Below are 21,371 nucleotides of genomic sequence, written 5' to 3' on the forward strand. Positions count from 1 at the left end.
TACCTCTATCCAATAAAATAGCAAGCATTTTGTGCAGGATTTGCTCTCAGTTTTGTTTTGCTTCAGATGAGAGATCTGTTCTTCTTGCTTGTTTGCTTACATATGCATGCATTCATGTGTGTGTGTGTGTGTGTATATATATATATATATATATATACATACATATATATATATATATATACATACACACACACACTGAACTCTTATGATAATTAATTTTTAACTTCAAGAAGATTAATATTGTAAAATTCAAGTCATGAATAACAAGTATTTGGTTTTTAAAAGATGATATAAAAAAACATTAATAACAAGGAAACAAAAGTTTTGATATTTTCAGCAGAAATAGATTTTTTTTAAAATGGCCCTTATTTCCCCGCCTTCGACTTATGCTCAAGACAATGAGCACTGCATTTACAAGTGCAACACCTGAAAAGTATTTGTATTCAAAATTTTAAGATACTTTTAAACGGAGCACAAGTAATGAATAATAAGAATCCAAGACAAAAAGAAAGAGAACAAAAAAATGCCAAGGAGTTGCAAGAGAAAAGTTTTTGTTTTGTTTTTTTCTCGTTTGTTTTTAAAAAGATTCAATCTCATGAATAAGCTAATTCAAAAGAACCTTCCCTGTCAAGAGGGTTTCACCGATTTAGCAGGGAAGTAGGCAGAAGCTAGAGGTGGTTGTGTCGGCCTGGAACTGAGATGAGCAGGAAGTCTGGATGAAGTAGTCATTGGGACCGGGAGGAATGGAATTGAATAGTTCTTGTTGGCCATGGGATTGTTCACCGCACCCAATCCTCGTTTGGAAATGGGATCGATCTTTCTACCAGTTGAGTGCCCATCAATGGAAGAGTCACTAACAAAAAAAAAAGAAAAAAAAAAAGAGAATATATTTAAAATCAACAAAAATGATGCTTCCCCCCCCCCTTCCGTGTAAGAGGGTCTTACACAATTAGTATGAAAGGTTATATGCACTTTAAGAAGCCAAAAGGAATCATGTTGAATCATATTTTGGTTCTTAACCAGAATTCTTTCATATTAAATATATAAGATATATTAAATATAGAGAAATCTGTATGATGTACGTACCCATCACAAAACAAAAATATATTCTTTGACACTGTGAAAATAGATTGTTTTATGTATTTAAATAAAGAAATCATTTTAAGCGATCAATGGGGATTGATAGAAATTACAATACAAATCTCGAAAATATTGCTAGAGAATGGATCAAGAGAGAGAGAGAGAGAGAGAGAGAGAGGGAGGTGTGTAAATTAGATTGACACGTTGACCGGAAGTCAGGATCAGCTGATCGGATTGTGTGTGCGTCACGTGATTAGGTTAGCTGAATTGTGGAGATTTGGTTTAGACTTAGAAGAGGACGGACAGCTTCACCGTTGTCTCCTCCCCTTCACCTTATGGGGGGGGGGACGCTGACGTGTGTAGAAACGAGACCAAGAGAAACCATACAAGCCAGATTCACCTTCCATCATTCTGTGAAAAGTGAAATAAAAACTATAAAACCAATTCATCGTGTTGGAGTGAATGAATATTCGTCTAAAACAAGTACCGGTCTCCCCTCCAAGATGAGATGATTCCAGATGGACCAACATCTAAGACGCAGAAGGTATGTTCAAAAATACATGTACCACACACACAACGGCATATGAACATATCATTTAATAGAAAGAACAGCTAGATGAGCACACGACATTGCCTAGACGATCACACACAATCTTCTTTATTAGAGATAATGCAATAAACGCTCAATTTGGCGTTCGTGAACAAGGGCACTCGTACAAGAGTGTGAAACAAAACAAAAAAAAAAATCGTGCCTGGAGGTTACCACAAAAAAAATATATATATTATATAGACACAACGAAAAGAAAAAGAAATATTGTACACTAGACATAAAAGATTTGAAAAGATAAAGAAAAAAAAAACAACGTAGGGTCCATTAAAAAAAAAAAAAACAGTGAGAAAACAAAATATAGATGCAACGAAAAAAAAAGAAAAATAGACTCATTAAAATTATGTATAGTTATATTTATATGCTAAATAAACAGAAGAAATTTAAAAAAAAAAGATATATCAATCGACATACTGATAATAAATTGTTGATTTTGAATATACAGCCAACGCATAAAACAAAAAGAAAAAAGAAAAAGAAATAGAACATATGAATTTAGTTACAGTGTGGTGCAATGACCTTTCACAATTACCAGAGAGAGACGTCACTCAAAAATATTTGTTATGAGTTAGAAGTTACACAATTATGTACATTTAAAATGTTGCAATTTTTAGACTGTAAAACTCTGTCTTTTGTAAACAAACAATGGACAGGCTGCCAATGTGAAAATTTTTTTTCTCTCTAATTGTACAGTTTTTTTTCTTAGGGATTTTTTTTTTCTGGTGTGGAAATTGTATGTAAATCGGTGTAAACTGTTTTATAAAATGTTAAAATGTATGTTTTTTAGGAAATGACAGAAGAGGCCATAATAATAATCACTCGGATAAGTAAAATGTGATTTTTTTTTCTTAAAAAAAAACAAAACAAAAAAAGAAAACCCTAGAGTTGGGTGATGTGGACAATTTTAGTTTCCATTGATTTGAACATTTGTTTTGTGAAGGATTGTCTGGAAGTTTATAAGTGAGTCGTTTGTTTTTGTTTTTGGAAACGACTATGTATTTTAATTGTAAATGTCTATGTATTTTTTGTAAACGACTGATTTATTTTTGATAGTCTGTGAGGTGGTAAAGGTGATGTAGCCGACCTCAGAATTGATGACGTGGACAAAATTGGGTTTCTATGAAACTGTGTTTTGTTATTTGGAGTTTTATTATTGGTGAGATGAGACTTTGTGAATGCTTATAAGAATTTTTTTTATTTTTATTTTTTTATATAATTGATGTTTTCTTGAATCGGTATTGTGCAGGATTTTTTTGTTCTTGATATGTATATTTTTTTTTTTCCCCCCAGAATGGAGGAGAAGTGAATCTTTGCCTTGTAGGGTTTATTGAAATAATGAAAAATTTAATAAGTAAGAACATGTTAATTAAGTAATAATGATAGTAATAATAATAATAAAATGGGGAAAAAGAGAAAGAAATAAGATTTAAGCAGTTTAAGAAAAAAAGACATTACTGGGTTGAATAAGAGTCAACTAGTTCTTAAGTTTTGAGAGAGTCAAAGGTTCAGTTGATATTTATTCTAATTTTCGAAATGGTTGTAGAAAAGTAAAATATACGTAAGATTGGTTGGTTGTTTTTGTTTTACGGCATATCAACCCTTTTCGGGTTATTTAATGCAGAATCCAAAGATTTTGAAGAAAAAATTTTTAATAGAATATATTTGCTGTTTTCAAGTCAGTTTCTATTTAACCCATAGTTGGAACCCTAACAGGTACTACTACTCCAGGTCAGAGTGGACCTGGGAGCAATGGTAATTAAAGGGTGGCTCCACACTCCCCAAAGCCCGCAAGCTGGGGCCTCACCACTGGATATAGTTTAATGTCATATCCAGGACCCCCATTGAGGGACTTTTACCCTCTTCAGGGGAGCAGTCGGTGTATTCTAATGACCCACCGACAGGGCCATGTACGTAAGAAGATATAACATTATTTTTTTTTTTTAGAGATGAATGAATGCGGGATATCTCTGCTGGATCTTGGAAGCTCTGATCAGAGAAAAGAAAACTCACAAAATTCGGGCCATTAGATAGAATTTAGTGCGCAAATAGTATTTTGGTGCAAAGGATTTAAGGATGATATTTTCTAAGTCTTCATCAAGTTCTAAGGGTCCAAGCAAGGAAATCCAAATGAATCAGTGGATGAAAGGTATATCTTAAAACTTTGGAAGCCAACCCCGAAGATAAATGAGCTTGGAGAATGCCCCAAAAAGATAAGTTAGTTACAAAACGAAAACAAAGCTCTAATTAATAGAAGAACCATGCGGAAGAAAGGATCAAGGACGCATTTGGATGAAGAGTCATCGATTTCGTAAAGAGGTAAAATGAGACCTCAGTTTATGGCATAAGGGTGCTGGATGAAGCAGCTGACGCGAGTTATAGGAAGTACTACCCTACACCCCAAAGGAATATGCCAGGGAGATCAGATAGAGATTCTGGTCTAAAAAATAAAATTATGAAGTCAGTTGGAAAAGGGCTTACTTGAGAAAAAAAAGTTTTGTTTTATGGTGTCTGATCTTTCTTAGCCAAGTGGGTGTGTAGATATAGAAAAAATGGACTAGAATTTAAAAAGGCGTACATTTTTTGAAAATAAGGATAGATGGAATGTTAGAGAATGGATCAAGAGAGAGAGAGAGAGGGAGAGGGAGGTGTGTAAATTAGATTGAGACACGTTGACCGGAAGTCAGGATCAGCTGATCGGATTGCGTGGGAGTCACGTAATCAGGTTAGCTGAATCGTGGAGATTTGATTTGTCAACAGAGCGGACGCCACAATAATTTTCTCTGTCGCTCTCCCACTCTACCATAAGCAAGAAAGATAACGAGAAATAAAAAACGGACTGTTGCTTACACCAATGGTTGTTGTGTTTTTGAATCCTTAGAACGGTTTATAATATAACAATATGGCATTGTTGAGGTATCGGTTTTTGAGATTTTTTTTGCAAAAGGGCAGACACTTTACGAATACTTATAAAATTATTTCTTATTTAAAAATAAATCTATAACAATTTTAATGATTTTTGGAGTATGACGTTTTCGTTTCGTCATAGGTACAGATTTTTCTTTATTTTTGTTTTTTAATATTGGGGGAGTTCTGGGCAAGAACCATCTTTCTTTTTAGAACATTCGCATTCAAGATACTCATATCTTTTAAAGTGGTAAATTGATTCCTTTTTGGCTTAAATCAATTGCATTTAAAATCTATTTAGTACTATGCATATATAATTGAGAAAAGCACTTTTTAACTGTATGAACATTAAGTAAACAAGCTAAAGCAAAACAAAATGGCCACCAAATTTTATCTGATGTGTTTATCTAAAAACAAACTCATTTTTAACTCAGTGATTCCTTATTAAATATTATTAATAATATAAATTAATAATATAAAACAAAGACAACATAAAACCATTTTTAATGCCTATACTGAATTTTTCTCATGTTCTTATCTAACTGTGACCATTCAACATTACTATAGTTGCTTTTATACCATTAAAAAAACAACTGTCAGCTAAATATCATTTAAATAAATAAAATGATTGTCACTTATGTCAATGAAAATAACAGAATTTTATTTTTTTTCACATTATATCCGATTTTTGAACAATTAATTTTAAAATAGGTAAATATAAATTTTTTGCATTCAGCAACATCAGATATTTCTCAATTACATTTCATATTTAGTGATTGCATGATCTCATATGAAAGGCGATAACATAAATGAAGATACAGTCGCATTTTTATACAGATTGTCATAACTCAAGGGTTACCAAACTCTTCCTATCTGCCACATTCGTATTATGCTGTAAACCTTCCCCTATCACAGCATATGTATGCAGAGAAACATTGTGGTATCAAGAATGAATATATATGTAAAGAAATTTTATTATATTTGACTGATGTATATTTTTACAAAACAGAAAATAAGTTAAAATCACATCAATCTGATACAAAATCAAATATAAAATTCAGGTTTCAGACCCAAAACTTTTAGGTATGGCCATTTCTTAGGTGGAAATCTAACAACAAAAAAACTTTTAAGTATAATTCTTTAAGTCAGAGTTATATCCCTTTGCCCAGTCAGAAATCTCAGGAACAAAGTAATCTCCCTTTGGGGAGAATTACGATGGGATTAAGAAAGTTTGTCATTGTTGGTCCACACAAAAATAAAGTTTAAGACACTAAAATAATAAAACAACCAGCAGTTTTAGTTACCAAAGCGATTGTTAACCGTTGGGTTGAGGAGTCAGAGTTAGAGATTTGGAAAGAAGTTAGAGTTGGATTCATAAGAATCAGATCTGAATTTTTTAATGTTCAAAGAATCAACGTAGCTATTGGTACACTTTAAAATGAGTCGGAGCTAGACATTTTGAAATTCTAGGAGCCGGAACAAGACACTTTGGAATTCCAGGAGTCGGAACAAGACACTTTGGAATTCCAGGAGCTGGAATGAGGTATTTTGGAATTATAGGAGTCAAAGTCAGAATTTTATAGCTGGTAGTTATGCAACTCTGGTTAACAGTTCTTCCTCCTTTCTTTCATCTTATTTTTCCCTACATTCATATATATCCATGTTCTAGAGAATATAATGATTTCGTAAAGCATAGATTTTTTAAAGGGTAAGTAAAAATTTTATTTAAAAAACTAAATAAAAACTTTGCTTCATTGCTCCTGACCACCTTCAATTTTTATTTCTTCACCGTATCCTCCTACTCCATTTTATCTCCCTGTTTTCACCTCTGGATATTTCCATCCTAGAAAGGGGGAGATCATCCACTTTAAAAATCCGGTACTTGTACAGTTTAGTCAAGACATTAAAAAATGAAAATATCGAAAAAAAAAAAAAAAAAAAAAAAAAAAGGTTATATTTCACGTATCCATTATGAAATGAAGTTCTCCGAAAAAAATTTCACTTAATTTCATCAAGTTTTTTTTTTTACAGCGAAAAAACAATTTGTTACGATACCGAGCAAAAGGTTCGATTTTTAGGAAGAAAAGCTAGAATTAAAGATGGGAAGGGAGTGTCGGCACTTTACATTGAGTTATCTCCCCGTGACATGCTGTTCAGCTTCAGCACATTTCACAATGGCTGACTTCGACGCGCTCTCATAAGAACGTGTTTTTCGGCTGTAAAAAAAAAAAAAAAAAAAAAAAAAAACTACTCGATCAAATTAAATGAAATTTTTTTTCGGAGATCTTCAGTCCAAAACAGATACGTACAATATAACCCTTTTTCGATATTTTCATTTTTTAATGTCTTCACTAAACTGTACAAGTGCCAAAAATCTTACAGTGTTATTGCTTCTATCACATAAGTTGTTTTAAATGAACTTACTTATCCATATCGGCTGTTGATCCAGTTCCAGAAGAGGCAGACATTGGAGAAACTTCTTCACTGTGTCCACCAGGCAAACATGGAGGTCGAGACTCTTCAGGAATTGGAGAAATATGTCGGTTACCAGTGGAAGGAATTGTCTGTGAAATGATTGGCTTTCGAGGAATGCCAGGATTATATTGGACCTGGGTAAATCAAAGAGAGGAAAAAGATTAAATTGATTTTCAATTATAATTTTATAATATAAGAAACCAAAAAGAATTTACTACTGAGTAATTAGTGAAATTTGCCACCCATAATATACTACCCATAAAATTGTTAATAAAAGTCACAATTCTTTCTCCTTTCTGTTTTGTCATGTCTAACAGTGTTGTTGTAGCATTGTTTAATAAATGGGGGACAATTTGGTGATCATCTCATAAGTAGGTGTGAACTTGAATGAACTTCACACTTATCAAACACTAATTCACCATACTTTTTATCTGTAGGGTTATGTTAAAGATTATGCTTATCAAAACAATCCTAGATTATCCTTGAAATAAACTGAGCCATCACCAGGGTTGCGGAGCCGGAGTCAGATTTCTAAGAGTACTCGGAGTTGGAGCCAGAATTTTTTTTATCTGACTCTTAAGTCGGATAAATTTATTTATTTTTTTTTTTTTACATGGTTTTCCTATTTGGTTTTACCAATTGCACAATTGAACAATTTTTGTATGGTTTTGCTTTTCATTTTGGAGATATATCATATTTTGTACTGTACTGCAAATCGTGTCTTGGTCAGCTGTTTTTGTTTTGGTTGTGACATCACACAGGATCAATGAAAATTCTGTCTGAGTGAGATCACTGTGGATTACATCGGATAACAATCGGATTGTAATCCAAAAGTTATCCAGTTTCTGAATCAAATGGAATTTGGTAATTGGATTAGTCTGGGATCAATCTGGAATTACAAGCTTATCTGAGAAAAATAAAATTTAAAAAAAAAAGAGGGGAGGGGGGCATAAATCAATAAGAAGTACTCATACTACTATAGCCCTTTATAGCTTTGTATTTATTTTTTTTTTTTTTTTTTACATAGAGTCACCACTTATCAAGGCATGGAGGCCACTTGAGGACAAGGGTTAATGAGTGTACAGAAGTCAATGGGACAATATCGTAGTAATCGTTAATAGTGGAAATTTAGTAAATTGGATTATTTAAGGAGATGGGTAATCAAGAATTTGTTTACACTTACAAGACAACCCTATTGTAGTCAACAGGAAAGCAGGCAAATGGAATGAGTTCCACAGGCATGCAGTTCTAAGAAAGAAGGTTTGTTCATGGAATCTATATTTAGGTTTAAGCATAGATAAAGAGTGGTGGAAATTATTGATAGTAGTTTCAGCTAGACAAGTGTTTTTCATGAAAGTTTGGCGAGGAGGGGAACCCATAGACTGGAGCTCAGACGAGCACCTGCCATGAGAATAACGATAAAACAGATATAGGCTCACAACGTCTCTTCTGTGGGAAAGAGGTTGCAGGGAAGAGAAAAGGGCATCTTCTACTAGGCTATGAAGTCTATTTTGAACTTTGCCGAGATAGGATAAGGTTTTTCTAGCAGCTCCTGCCCAGATGTGGCAACAGTATTCCATCCTTGGACGTACCTGGCTCTTATATAGGTAGAGAATTGCATCAGCAGTGAGATATCTACTGGATCGATAAAAGGATCTAACCATTTTTTCAACAATCTTGGCAACAGATTTGATGTGTGTATTCCATTCCAGATCAGGAGTAAAGATCAAGCCCAGAAGCTTGCCAAAACATGGTGCTTCCCCAAGACAAAACCATTCATTTCAACGGGGGCGTGATGGGGGTCAGAGCGATTATGATGAAAAGAGAGAAACTTAGTTTTCGATGCATAAAAAGTAACAACCACCTTTTTCCCCATTGCACCACATTCTCAAGATCAGAAGTGAGGGAATCAGAAAGATCTTGGTCATTGCTGGCCTTTGAAGTGTTGCCATAGATTGTTGTGTAATCTGCATAAATGTCTATGAATGATCTAAGAATGTGATTTGGGAGATCATTGATGAAGATCAGAAAGAAGGTTGGGCCCACGATGGAACCTTTAGTGATGCCAGCATTAACACAATGATTTTCTGATTTCTTCCCATCAGTGACTACTTTTATAAGCCTATCAGAGAAAAGATTTAATAACAGAGATTTCCAGCTATTCCATACCTGGTGATCTTGTGAAAGACCTTTATGCCATACCCTATCAAAAGTCTTTGATATGTCAACAGCTATTGCTCTAGAAATGAAGCTCCCATCAAGAGATTCATTAATTCTATGTGATATAACAGTTAATACATCAGTTGGAAACCATATTGCATATCACTGAGCGGGTTATTTTTCCTGAGGTGACCACTTCTGTTTATCACAGATTCCAGCAACCAACTCATGGCACACAGAAGACTGATTGATCTGTACTGAGAGGGAGATGATTGATCTCCGGAATCTACACTGCCCCCCTGATCCTAGGATCACACATGAAGCATTTGGAAGGTATTCTTTTGTACTATGTGCTTCTTTGCAGCAGTAGTTACTAGATGTCTATTAGAAAGGTTATTGGCAGAAGCATCATCCGCATTTATGCTGGGTGCCTGTTCACATGCTCTCCGAATTTGTCACAAATCTTTCACTCATATTCTCTGAAGATATATTAGAACAGAATGTTGGTAGGCCTGGTCCACTATGGGTCACAGATCTTTTACATGGTGTGGCATTCCATCGACTAATACGTTCTGTGCACTGGTAATTCCAGTCACACATTCAACTTCATATTTTGTAATACATCATCCATGTAGAGCTTTTACCCACCAGTTCTGAAGACGGTCTGCTGTTAATTATGTGCCAGTGTTGATGTTCCATTAATTCCTTTCAGCTATATCCAGCACCAATAGACAATATTGGTAGGCATCTGAGATCTATTTACAGACACGAGCACAATCAGCGAGCATATGCAAGGTGGTCATCTTCCAGAAGATTACCAAGTTTATTCCTTTAATAATAGCATCAGGTTCTGCAAGATTAATGTTGGGAACCATTTTCTGGATATAACCAGCAAACATCTGCTACTACAATCCCATCATATACTAACGACACACTGGTAGCAAGAGAGCTTGCATCAACCTATATGCTAAGGTTTGGGCCATCAACACATCAGTTGTCCCATACCGGGTCTACTTTGTGCACTCTAGTGAGAACATTCTTAATCATGGTGTTGAGAGGTGTTGTTAAATTTGTCATCCCACCTAGTGGTGATGTCAAATGCCTTCTGCTTAATGAACGCCACGGTAACACAAAACCACCCACCCACGAGAAGATGCCCAACGAATTTGCCACATAATGAAAACATATTTCCTTGCGTGTCGACATGAGACATGTTTGGGATTTTGTTCCTTCTTCAATACAGTGTTATCCTCTCTCCAGACCTGCAAATGAAGTACTCTTGCACCATCCTGTAGCCTCTCTGGCTTTTTGTTGAGGTCGAAGTTGTAGAAATGCTCCTTCACATGCGCCACAGGCACAACACTTTCATCCACGTACACATCTGCATAGGTAGATGTTGCTCACTATGCGCTTGTCCTTCATCAAAATATCACCAATAACTGCTTACATGATGGATGATGCTACATCGAGTTCAAACCACATGTGTCAAACAATACCTTCATCCCTTAATAGTTTGATAGAGCAATAGCAATTAAGGCAATATACTTAAAGGTATTCCTTGCAAAGGTCTAACACGGATGCATTCGATACTGCTCGCTGTCATTCTCTCAACTTTTCATTGCATATGTCCGCACAAGCTGTAAATGGGTCCACGTGCTTATTTAACTCCCAATAATCAAGCACTGGCCTTACCTTTTATTTGTTTTGCTGGATAACTGCCATTAGTCCGATCAAGCCTTTCGGGAGCCCCAATTCCTCTTCATCCGTTATCAATCCAGGCTTGTAGCTTTTTATTATATTCTGCACAAGTTATTGCAACAATGTTATATTCAAGTACTGTGTTGTATAATTTTACTGGTGGCTGATCACAGGACCACTTCCACAACACCGTCTAGGATTTAGTGTTAGTCGAACTTCCTACAAAGGTTAGGCTGTTCCAGCTTTATTGTTGCACCTAGAATGAGAGCCACCTTATCAAAATGTACCTTGTGCTCCTTCATCAATATACATGACACCAAATTTCTTAATGAAGTCCGTTCTCAGCGGGAGGTTGAATCCCAATAGTTTGCTGTTTACCACCAGTATGTTAGTCATCAAAGGATTCCTGTTGGTTATTGTTAAAGTTATGCTGCCAACACCATTGGGTTAGAAGGCAATTCCCACCTGCCATCAGAATTGCGGTACTTTTATGTACTTTAGGTAGATATAACAACCCACTCACAATGGATGAGGAGCAACAACATCATCTGATCTAGCCCATTGATATTTTTCTCTATTACAGGGAGCACTTCTAGTTCATGTGGGTGAAAGAGTAGTGCTGGCCTATCACATTTTTCAACATAAAACAAGTCACACCTTTTGCATCTTTTGGTTTCCATGTGCCGGTAACAGAAATAGAGCACACCTTCTGTTTCTTCAATGTAACATTGTTTGTGGCATTACTACTTCTACTACAAGTCTCCAATAAATTATATTGTACCATAAATTCAATATAGGAGTAAAACAAGGAGTAAAACTCGGTAGAATTTTTAATTCCATTATACACAGATTATTATAATTGAATAATTAATGTTGATTTTGTTAACTTTACAAATTTGTTTTTAACAAGATAAATGCCTACCTGAAGTTTGACTCCATTGTTTTGTGCCTTGTGCAATGGCAGATGGGAATTTCCCTCTGGATGAGAAAATCTTGAATTTTGGCTAAAGTTTGAAGGAATAAAAGATGGCTGTAAAAAGAAGAAAATAAATAAAAATGACAAAATAGTAAAAACTATTTTTTGATAAATCTGTTTTCAAAAAGAATTTTTTTTTTTTTTGCATTTTCAGAAACAAATCAGCAATAATAAGATACTATAATACTTAGTTCACTGCACCTTGTAACAAAGGTTCATACAAAATTTCAGCCAGATTGGCCCAGTAGTTTTCGGGAAAAAGTGGAACAGACAGACAAAGAGAAACATAATATAGATAAATAATTAATTTTATTTATTTAAACACTTCACTGCAATTTCATAGTCATTCAATGCATGTTTCAATTTTTTTTTTTTTTTTAGTTGATATCATGAAAAGAGTACAGTATATATTTTCTGAAAAAAGATATCTAACTTTTCAATGGAACAAATTTAAAAACTCAATTTCAACTATAAAATATTAGCCACCAAGGAAGACTAAGGATTTGGTTGGTAGTTTTATGGCATATATATATTTTAATGTCGAATCCAGTAATTTTAGCATAAAATGTTTTGCTTCAAGTTTTTAATATCTTCAAATGTGTGTTCATGGTGGTTGCTTTACTGAGTTATTCATGAACTAAATTTACATGCATAACACTGAATGAAGTTTCATACAATTGCCAAGAATGGTTCTATTTAAGCCATAGATGAAACACAGTCAGATACTAATACTCTGAACCATTATTGTTAGTTGTACTTACTAGTTCTCACACGGGCCATCATCAGAGATTGCTCACCGATAATGACCAATGGTATTCCATTGCATCTAAGTGACAAGTTTCCCTAGATTTCCACTACTTTCCACCTGCACTGATAATTTTTGTAAATGATGTTGCATTATTGCAACAGTCCCTTACCATAGATTTCTTGCTGGCAATGACCATTGGTTTTCCACTGGAATTTGGGTAGCAAATAAGGTCCCAGTACTCTTTGCACTCATTCAGTGAAGATTTGGTTAGTGCTCTCCCTCCTCAATCCTTCCATCCTCCTTGACTCTTCATGATTATTTAATGTGGTATCAGCCAAGGCTGATGGGGGAGGGGGGCATGAAGTATAGTTTATGAGATTTCTTTCAATTTCAGCTTCTTTGGGTTCATGTAGTGTTCCTTCTTTTTATTTTACCTCTGTTGCAGTTTCTATGTGACTAGTTAGTGTTTGTAGTTTATGTATTTTATTATTATTATTATACTATTAAGTCACCACTTATCAAGGTCGAGAGTCACTCAAGGTTAATGAGATCGAATGGTTGTCAGCCAAAGAGGAGGATCAATTAATGATATGAACTATGTTTTATTACTTATAAGCCAGTTTATGACAAGAATTTGAAGACGATTACACCGTAATCTGCAGGGAATCAGTCCCACAAAAGAGAGGCCCTTGCACCAATACTATGTTAATGAAAATCTCCCCGATGCTAGGTGCATTAAGGAAGAAAGGAAAATCTTTCTGTTGTAGTTGAAAGATAAATTTTTGCTGTGAATGTCTTACAAGAGGAATTAAAGATTGGAGCTCAGTTAACTAATGGTAATTATGAGGTGGCACCAGACTCCCTTTCGAAGCTCCTAAATTGAGTATTTACCATTGAATGGATTTGAATGCCAAATTTTAATCTTCTGCAAAATTTTTTGCCCAATATTTACAAAAATATTAACAATTTCAGTATATATGCTAAAAAGTTTATACATTAATTTCATGAACAATTCAAACAAGTTAAAATAATTAGTTTTATTCTAGTTGTAAAAGAGTGAGAATTATAGACAATAGTTCTCCTTACATGCATAAATGACTAGACAATAGTAACTATCACCTACCACTGGTACTGATGTGGAATGGTTTCTGAAATTGATGCCTGCTGTAGTCCCATTGATGGGATGACCCAACTCATTTATTCCAGTCCGTGTGCCACTCAACTGAACTTCATTCACTTGCTTATTCAACCACTGAATCACTGTAACAAACACAGGATACAAATGTTTATAATCACAAACAAAATAAAAACTTTAAATTTATTGAAGAATAAAATTAATGGGCCCCAATTTTAAGTCAATTTATATCAAACCAATACCTATTTTGTTAAGGTAATATTTTAAGTTAAGAATGTTCAAATCAGTCAGTTGGAAGAACCTTAAATTGAAAATCTCAAGATTTCAGTTCCTATCTCTGGTCATATCATTAACTTTATTTGTTGAAAATTTATTATCGATATATTAATACGATGGTATGTGTGTTATTTTGTGTCACACTTACATCTTTTTACTTCCAAGTGACTGTCGTTTAATTGTTATGATCTTCCGTTTCTTGTAATAAATAACTTTACCAAGAATTCTTCATAAGTTTTGATTTCAGTTTCAATTATAGCTGAAGTAACCCAAATTATATATATATATATATATATTTTTTTTTTTTCTTCACAAGTTTTGGTTCAATCTGATGCACCCAAGTCATATGGATATGGTTTTTATTTTTGAAATCACACCTTCATAAGAATCAATAGAAAATTGACTATAATAATATATATACCAAATCTGCATAAATTAAAATATTATATTTTAGGTGTATTTTATGACCAGGCTATGCTGAGTGTCCCTGCTAGCTTAGATAAATACTTTTGCAGTTTTAACAAAAGAGCTACAATAATATCAGGACGTCTCCATTTACATCGAATATCTACAGAATGCCAACATGAATATATTACATATGAAAGTTTCCTGCTACTATAAATGTGATATTCTCCATTTTTAAAAGTAGTTTAGATTCCTTATAATTGTAAAATAAAACAAATTCTACAATGGATTTATTATGTTAAAAAAAGCTGTGACTGGTAGACAGACAGACAGATATAAGAAGCTAACTTTACAAAATAGCTAATATTTTATTTTGGTGATTCTTCAGTTTAACTCCAATATTAAAAACAAATTTATTATGTACATAACTGTTAGGTAAAAAATATCACTGTACACCAAAATTTATGCAAATTCATCCATTATTTTTGGTAAGTTTTATTGATAAACACTTTCTAGCTGATATTGTTTTTAACAAAATTTCAACTCTTTAAGATGAGTTACTTAAAGTGAAGATAACCGATGACCGATCCTGGAAAATTGCCTGCTGACAAATTTGATAAGATTTGATTTGATTTTTTTAAAAACAAAAACACTAGATGAAGATGCATTATTTTTGGTGTATTATTTTTTTTAACCTAACAAGTACATAATAAAGTAGTTGTGTTACTTTGTCTACTTTCTTCTTACAAGGTGATTCACCAGTTACAACCCTATATTTAAAACATGTAGGGTTGTAACTGGTGAATCACCTTTGATTATGCATCCGACCAATGAAATGCACTAAAAATATAGAATAGTTGTGATGATTTGAAAGACTTACCAAAAGTGAGAACTCTTTGTCAGATAGCAAAATATTTCACCATAGAAACCATAATTTATGTCTGAGTAATCTAATCTTACTCTGTCTCTCTCATATATTACTAGTAGAACACCAGTCTTAGTATGGGAAAAATTCCCTGAACAGAACAGTTTTGCACCACATTTATATCCCTTTACAAAAATACAAAATCATCAGGCTAATCGCCTTATGATTTCTCCTGGAAATGAAATAAACATGTTTATATACAATTAGCAGGGAGGCCTGAGGCTGGCAGATTGAATTACAATTAACAAATAGTCAACACTTCCAACACTTTTATATCGTTATCGAAATCTGTGAAATCACCCATTTTTCAATCAAATTGTTCTGGTGTACTGAGGCAAGCCACAGTACACCAGAAGGAAGCTTCATACGCCTCCTCACAATGACATTGTAGTCTACACTGCACTGTTGAGAGCATATTGTTAAGTTTATAAAATTATTTTTATATAATAGTTTGAATTAAAGATTAAAAAGCAAAATCAAATACCATGGTTCAATTGTACTCTAAACAGAAACATTCACTTCAAACAAAGAATCTACTGTTGATTTTATACACTAGGCCTTTCTAAAACTTTTCAAATGCACTTGTGATGTTAGGCTGTATAAGGGTGTTAACTTTGATCAAAATTAAACTGTTTCTTGTTTAATCAGATTTTTTTGATTATCAATTTTCAATACTCACCAGTGGCATGCCAATATAAAACATAGTTAAGAACACTCCCAGACACAAAGGATATTTGTATGAAAAATTAAAAAAAAAAAAAAAAAAAAAAAAAAAAAGAAAATCAGCCCAGCCGTTTCGGAGTCCATAAAGAATGAACTCAGACAAAATGTCATATATAAGTAGAGATAAAAATTATCTATATGTCACTGCTTTTCATGTTTTCTCCATCCAACAGATCTAAAATGCATACCAATTATGAATTGCTATTCTAAAGATTGTTTATTCGGTGTTTATCCAAAATTCCCCCATAAAAAAAACAAAAACAAAAGTGAAGAAAAATCTGTATGATGTACATAGTTTGTCCTTTTTACATTTTTAATATGCTAAGAATATTTTCTTCTTAGGATTTGATCTGGAAGAAATGTTAAAATTTCATTAGCAGCTCTGTTAATTTGATACCAGTTGGATTAATGTAAATTAAACATTATTTGAAACTAATGCACTAAAATCAATTAAGGACACAACTTTAAAAAGTTCTTAGTTAAATATTCTCAAATCTATTAGAAACATCTTTCTTAAATAATTTACAGCTGATATTCAATTTACAAATCTATTAGAAACATCTTTCTTAAATAATTTACAGCTGATATTCAATTTACATAAAGAAGTATTTACAGTACACAATTTTAAAAATTTAGTTATACCAAATAATTTGGCACTTCTGTATGACAGTTACATATTAGCATCAGAGACAAGTTATCGACCACTTTTCTTAGAAAGAGAACTGCCATCTAGCAGCCATTATATAAACCTCAAATATAAACAAGTGTTTATGATAACGCAAAAATATATAACAAAATAAATAACACAAAAATATATGAAAATCGAAACATTGTATAAAAATGTATCAAAATCTAATTTTAATGTGTTAATATAATTTCTTTTCAATGAGTGATTCAGAAATGAAAATAAATAAATATGATAAAAACATGAAACAGATTGTTTTTAGAATTTTTGTTTTTTTGGTAAGATTGTATAAAAATGTAGCAAAATATAATTTGAATAACATGAAACATTTATAGAGGTTTAAGAATAATTTTTTTTTTGTTTAGACATAATGGTGGAATTAGTTATGCCGTTTTACCTTAATTAACACAATATATATTTTATAATTGCATTGTATTCTTGCTGGAGTCAGTATGGTCAGATAAAAGTTCTAGTAGTATTGTGGATAAGTCAAATAAAGGATTTAAATAAAAAATATTTCTCACCATTTTCATTAGTTTTCAGCAATTCTCTACTTTCTTCAAGTTTTTTTCTTGTGTTTTCCAAATTTTCACTGAGTTTCTGGTTCTAGATTCAAAAGTTAAATATGATTAGAAAAGTAAAACTGTTAGTGCAGTTTGTGTTGCATTTAATGAATTGCTATTTAATGCAAAATTATAATAGAAAAAAAAATGCGAGAATAAAAAACAAATGAAAATATTCTTAATTAAAACCTATAAAATGCAATTAAGGAAAATTTTAGAAAGAACTGAACTCAAACCAGCTCCAATTTTTTTCCTAAATAAAATTGAAGATAACTCTGCTGAGCTGGGCTTTCCAACAAAACCATGGGTGCAATAAGATTTTAAAAGATCACCAGAATGCTTTGAGAATCGAAAAAGTTATGTTCTGAGTTAGATACGTTACCGAACTAACAGCCTCTCAATGGTATCCTACTGTTAAGAGAAATCCTAGCTATAATCAGGTAGCATATAATTTGTAAATTCTTTTACATCCACTAATTTTAGGCTTTTAGACCCATAAACTTGAAATTTAAAAGAATGATCCTATACTTATGGAGATTATCCTAAAAGGGTGTATGTAGTGGGGGGTCATATTTATTTTTGGTTGTTATCCAGAATTCAAATTAATTTTTTTTTAAATTAAAAAATACCCAAAACTCTTTGTGAATGTATATACCCACCACAGAAGAAATTGTCATGTTCTAAAAATCATATAAATTGATCAACCATTGTATTTTTATACAGAAAATAATTTTTTATTATTTTTAATGGTTAATAGTAAATTGTGGCGATTACAAGGCTGATTTTGATGGTTTCAATCGAGTTGTTCCCCATAATTAAAGATGGTGGAGCAAGACATGCCATTCTCAATCCTCAGAAAATTTGATTTTAGTAAAAAGAAAAATTACTTCCAGCTCATATTAACATGATCAGTCTTGGAAACAGTATATTGGTGCAATGTGACACCAAAAGACAACAAAACAGCTTTGGCTGCACTGGCTAACACAGCATATAACTAGAAGATCCTCATTAAAAGCACAAATACAGCATTTATGCCTGATACTGCAGTTTCTAGTCCATACATGGAAAAAAAGATCTTGTCTAGCTCAAGAATCAATAAGAAAAATGTAGAGTGTAGTTCAGCAAGGGTACAGTGACAAAAAAGACAAATAGCCTAAAATCAGTCTATTAATGGAATACTGCACCACATAAAAGATGTGCGTCCTGCATACAAGGAAAATTGTTCCATCAATGACCACGTTACTTCCTATAACGAAACCCTGATGGTATACAAAAGATCAAATGAAGAACACACTCCAGATAGTGATATGCCTAATAAACCAGGATAGGATGAGTTAAGTGACACGTCCTTAAAAAGCACTACCGACGAGTCACTTGAACTAGACTGTTAACAGACAGAAACGGCCTTCCCCATGTTGCCATTTATGTGAGGTTGAGATCTGAGAACATTGTGATCCACAGAAGCACCCAAGAGCAGTATGAGCTTATTCTCACTGGACACTCTTTGAGGTATGAGAATGCACTCGCCAAGGAGCGATATAAAGACAACACTAATTATTCCTCAGTGGCTTTGTTGGTTGCTCTTAGCCATGTTACCATTCAAGTTGTATTGCTGTTACTAGTCGAATCTGTCTCAAGGTTATTGTTTGTTTGTATTAGCTTTACTTCTTAATTCTGTTGCTGTTGGATACAAGTCAGTAAATGTTCCAAGTTAAGAGTTTGCATTTTTTTTTTTACACAGACTCCACAAAATTAACACCTTTTCAGCTCATAACTTTAATCATGTTTAGCTCTATTTCATACCACCAACCCACTCAACTAGTAGCAAAATCTCAAGCCTTCACTGCAGACGTCCCTAAATGCATGAAGATTTTCTACACTGAATTTGTTCCTCAAACTGCTTGCCTTTGGAACTCTCTACCGGCATCCTGTTTTCCTAACAATACAACATGCAGAAATTTAAATGTAATGTGAAGAAACACATTGTTCAACTCCTCAACCAGATTGTTTTATTATAAATTATGCTTCTATATCAGTTATTCCTTATTACATGGGTAACAATATGCCTTGTTTGATACAATCAAATTTTGTTAAGTGTTTGTTATTGCATTGTATTGTTTACTGATTTGAAGTATTTTGTTACATCTTGCATTTTTTATAGTAGATGATAAAGGGTCATGAAAAAATGTCTCAATTTATATATTTTTTTAAAATGTTTCTATTGTTTAAAATAGCATTAAGTTCATACCTCATCCTCTTTATGTTTGAGATGTTCCTTCATGGAAGATAGTTCTTGCTGAGTTTTCTCTAATACTTGGTCTTTCTCCGAAAGAATCTTTTCTTGTTCAGCTGCAATCTGGCTGCGTAATTTCACCTAAAAAAAATAAATAAAAAAATAATATTAGAATTTGTAAGTGTATTGATTTAAAAATTTTAAATTAACTTAGTTTCAATGATATATATCTCAAGCATGGAATCAGTTTGTGTTTTTTCTTTTTCCTTTCTTGTGCCATGGCATCACTAGAAAATTCCATCTGGTCTTAAATCGTGATTTTTTTTTTTTAAATGTATGAATCAGAAGGGTCGCCTGACTAAGTTGATTTTAAATTTTAAAAGTCCTGAGAGCTCTTTAGATTTGATCTATCTTAGTCTCATCAAATTTCAGAATTTTTTTCCCCACAAACATTTAAATAAACTGATAATTCAAAGACAGCTGCCTTGGATGTTAGAATTAAAAAAAAAAAACAAAAAAAAAACAGCACTAATAAAGCTGCCATTCTACGGTACTAGTCAAATCGGCTGATGTAACCTCCAACCTTCTTTATTAGGCATCTTTTGTCAAACTCTAGAAGCTTGATGATGTACTCTGAAATCTGCAGAGACTTTCAAATGAAACCCTTTATTTAACCAATGGAGGTAGCATGTTCTCATTTTGTCAGTTCTGACCCGGTAATTTGTAACTGTATTTTTAATATCACCCGCACTGAGGATTGAACCTTCAACCCCCAAAAGAGTGTCATTTACAACTGAATTTTACCTAGTACTTTATCTGTAACACCATGGGTTCTTGCAGACAATTCTTGTACAAATATTGGGTGCCTAAAACCTATTCTTATTTTTAGCCTTATAGATCACTACTTATTACTATAGATTACATCAGCCGGACCAATGCAAAAATAACATTCAAGATGAGAATAGTAGTCCATTATCAATTCTTATCTAAAAAATTAAGAAACATAATTGACATTTGTTTCAAATTCAAAAGTCGCACTTGACACTGACTTTAAATATTATTCCTCATAGCAACTTTGATCTTTAGTCCATATAACAGGAGGTTCCCAATGTCTATAATATTACCATCTCTATATAAATAAACTATATCATCTCTATATTAAGAAAAATCCTAAGACAACTTCACATATACCGGTTTGTGTTTTTCTTGTGACTGCATGATTTAGCTATAGAATTCATTTTTTTATTTTTTATTATTTACTATTAATTTAATGTTTCTTGAAATAAAATCTACATTAAAAAAATAAAACAAAATTTTTCAATATCTACTCTTTTTTTTTTTTTAAATAATTTCAGAACAAAATTAAATCCACCAGAACATATTTCAGTTTATTCGTAAACAAATCAACTATTTTAATCTTCCATCACTTAATGAATTTATGACCATTTAAAATCTTAAATGAATTAGGAAGAATTTACATTGTCAAATAAAAAGTAATTTGTAGCTTCAAAATTCTTAGAAAATCTGTATATTTCAAAAGATTGAAAATTTGGGAAACTATTTATGAGTTTCTAAGTAGAAGTGAAAACAGCATTACCTTAACGAAAGTAGTGATTGTTTTTTTTATTATGGGGTAATAATTTATTAAGCTGATATAGCTATTTCGGGAATTAATGGATTTACCCAAACAAAAATACACTCACATCTGAATATTATGGCAGTTATGGTTTCCAAAATCATGATGCGTACTTCTGTAACATACTTTTGCTAATACACTT

General features: G+C 32.8%; 1 protein-coding gene across 2 annotated transcripts in view; it reads right to left on the reverse strand.

The window, feature by feature from the left end:
- Positions 1-322: 322 nt before the first annotated feature.
- Positions 323-21,371, reverse strand: part of LOC145256147 (spindle assembly abnormal protein 6 homolog) — a 205,561-nt gene continuing 184,512 nt past the window's right edge. For both annotated transcript variants that reach the window (XM_080114734.1, XM_080114732.1), the window contains exons 10-15: positions 19,609-19,734; positions 17,322-17,403; positions 13,772-13,908; positions 11,847-11,954; positions 7,016-7,200; positions 323-853 (exon numbers count right to left, since the gene is read on the reverse strand). In XM_080114734.1, coding sequence (XP_079970860.1) covers positions 628-853; positions 7,016-7,200; positions 11,847-11,954; positions 13,772-13,908; positions 17,322-17,403; positions 19,609-19,734 — 864 coding nt within the window. In that variant the 3' untranslated portion in view covers positions 323-627. The remainder of the gene's footprint in view (positions 854-7,015; positions 7,201-11,846; positions 11,955-13,771; positions 13,909-17,321; positions 17,404-19,608; positions 19,735-21,371) is intronic.

This window comes from Euprymna scolopes, chromosome 3 (genome assembly GCF_053919585.1).
Source record: "Euprymna scolopes isolate OS-2025 chromosome 3, ASM5391958v1, whole genome shotgun sequence".
Classification (NCBI taxonomy): Eukaryota; Metazoa; Mollusca; class Cephalopoda; order Sepiida; family Sepiolidae; genus Euprymna; species Euprymna scolopes.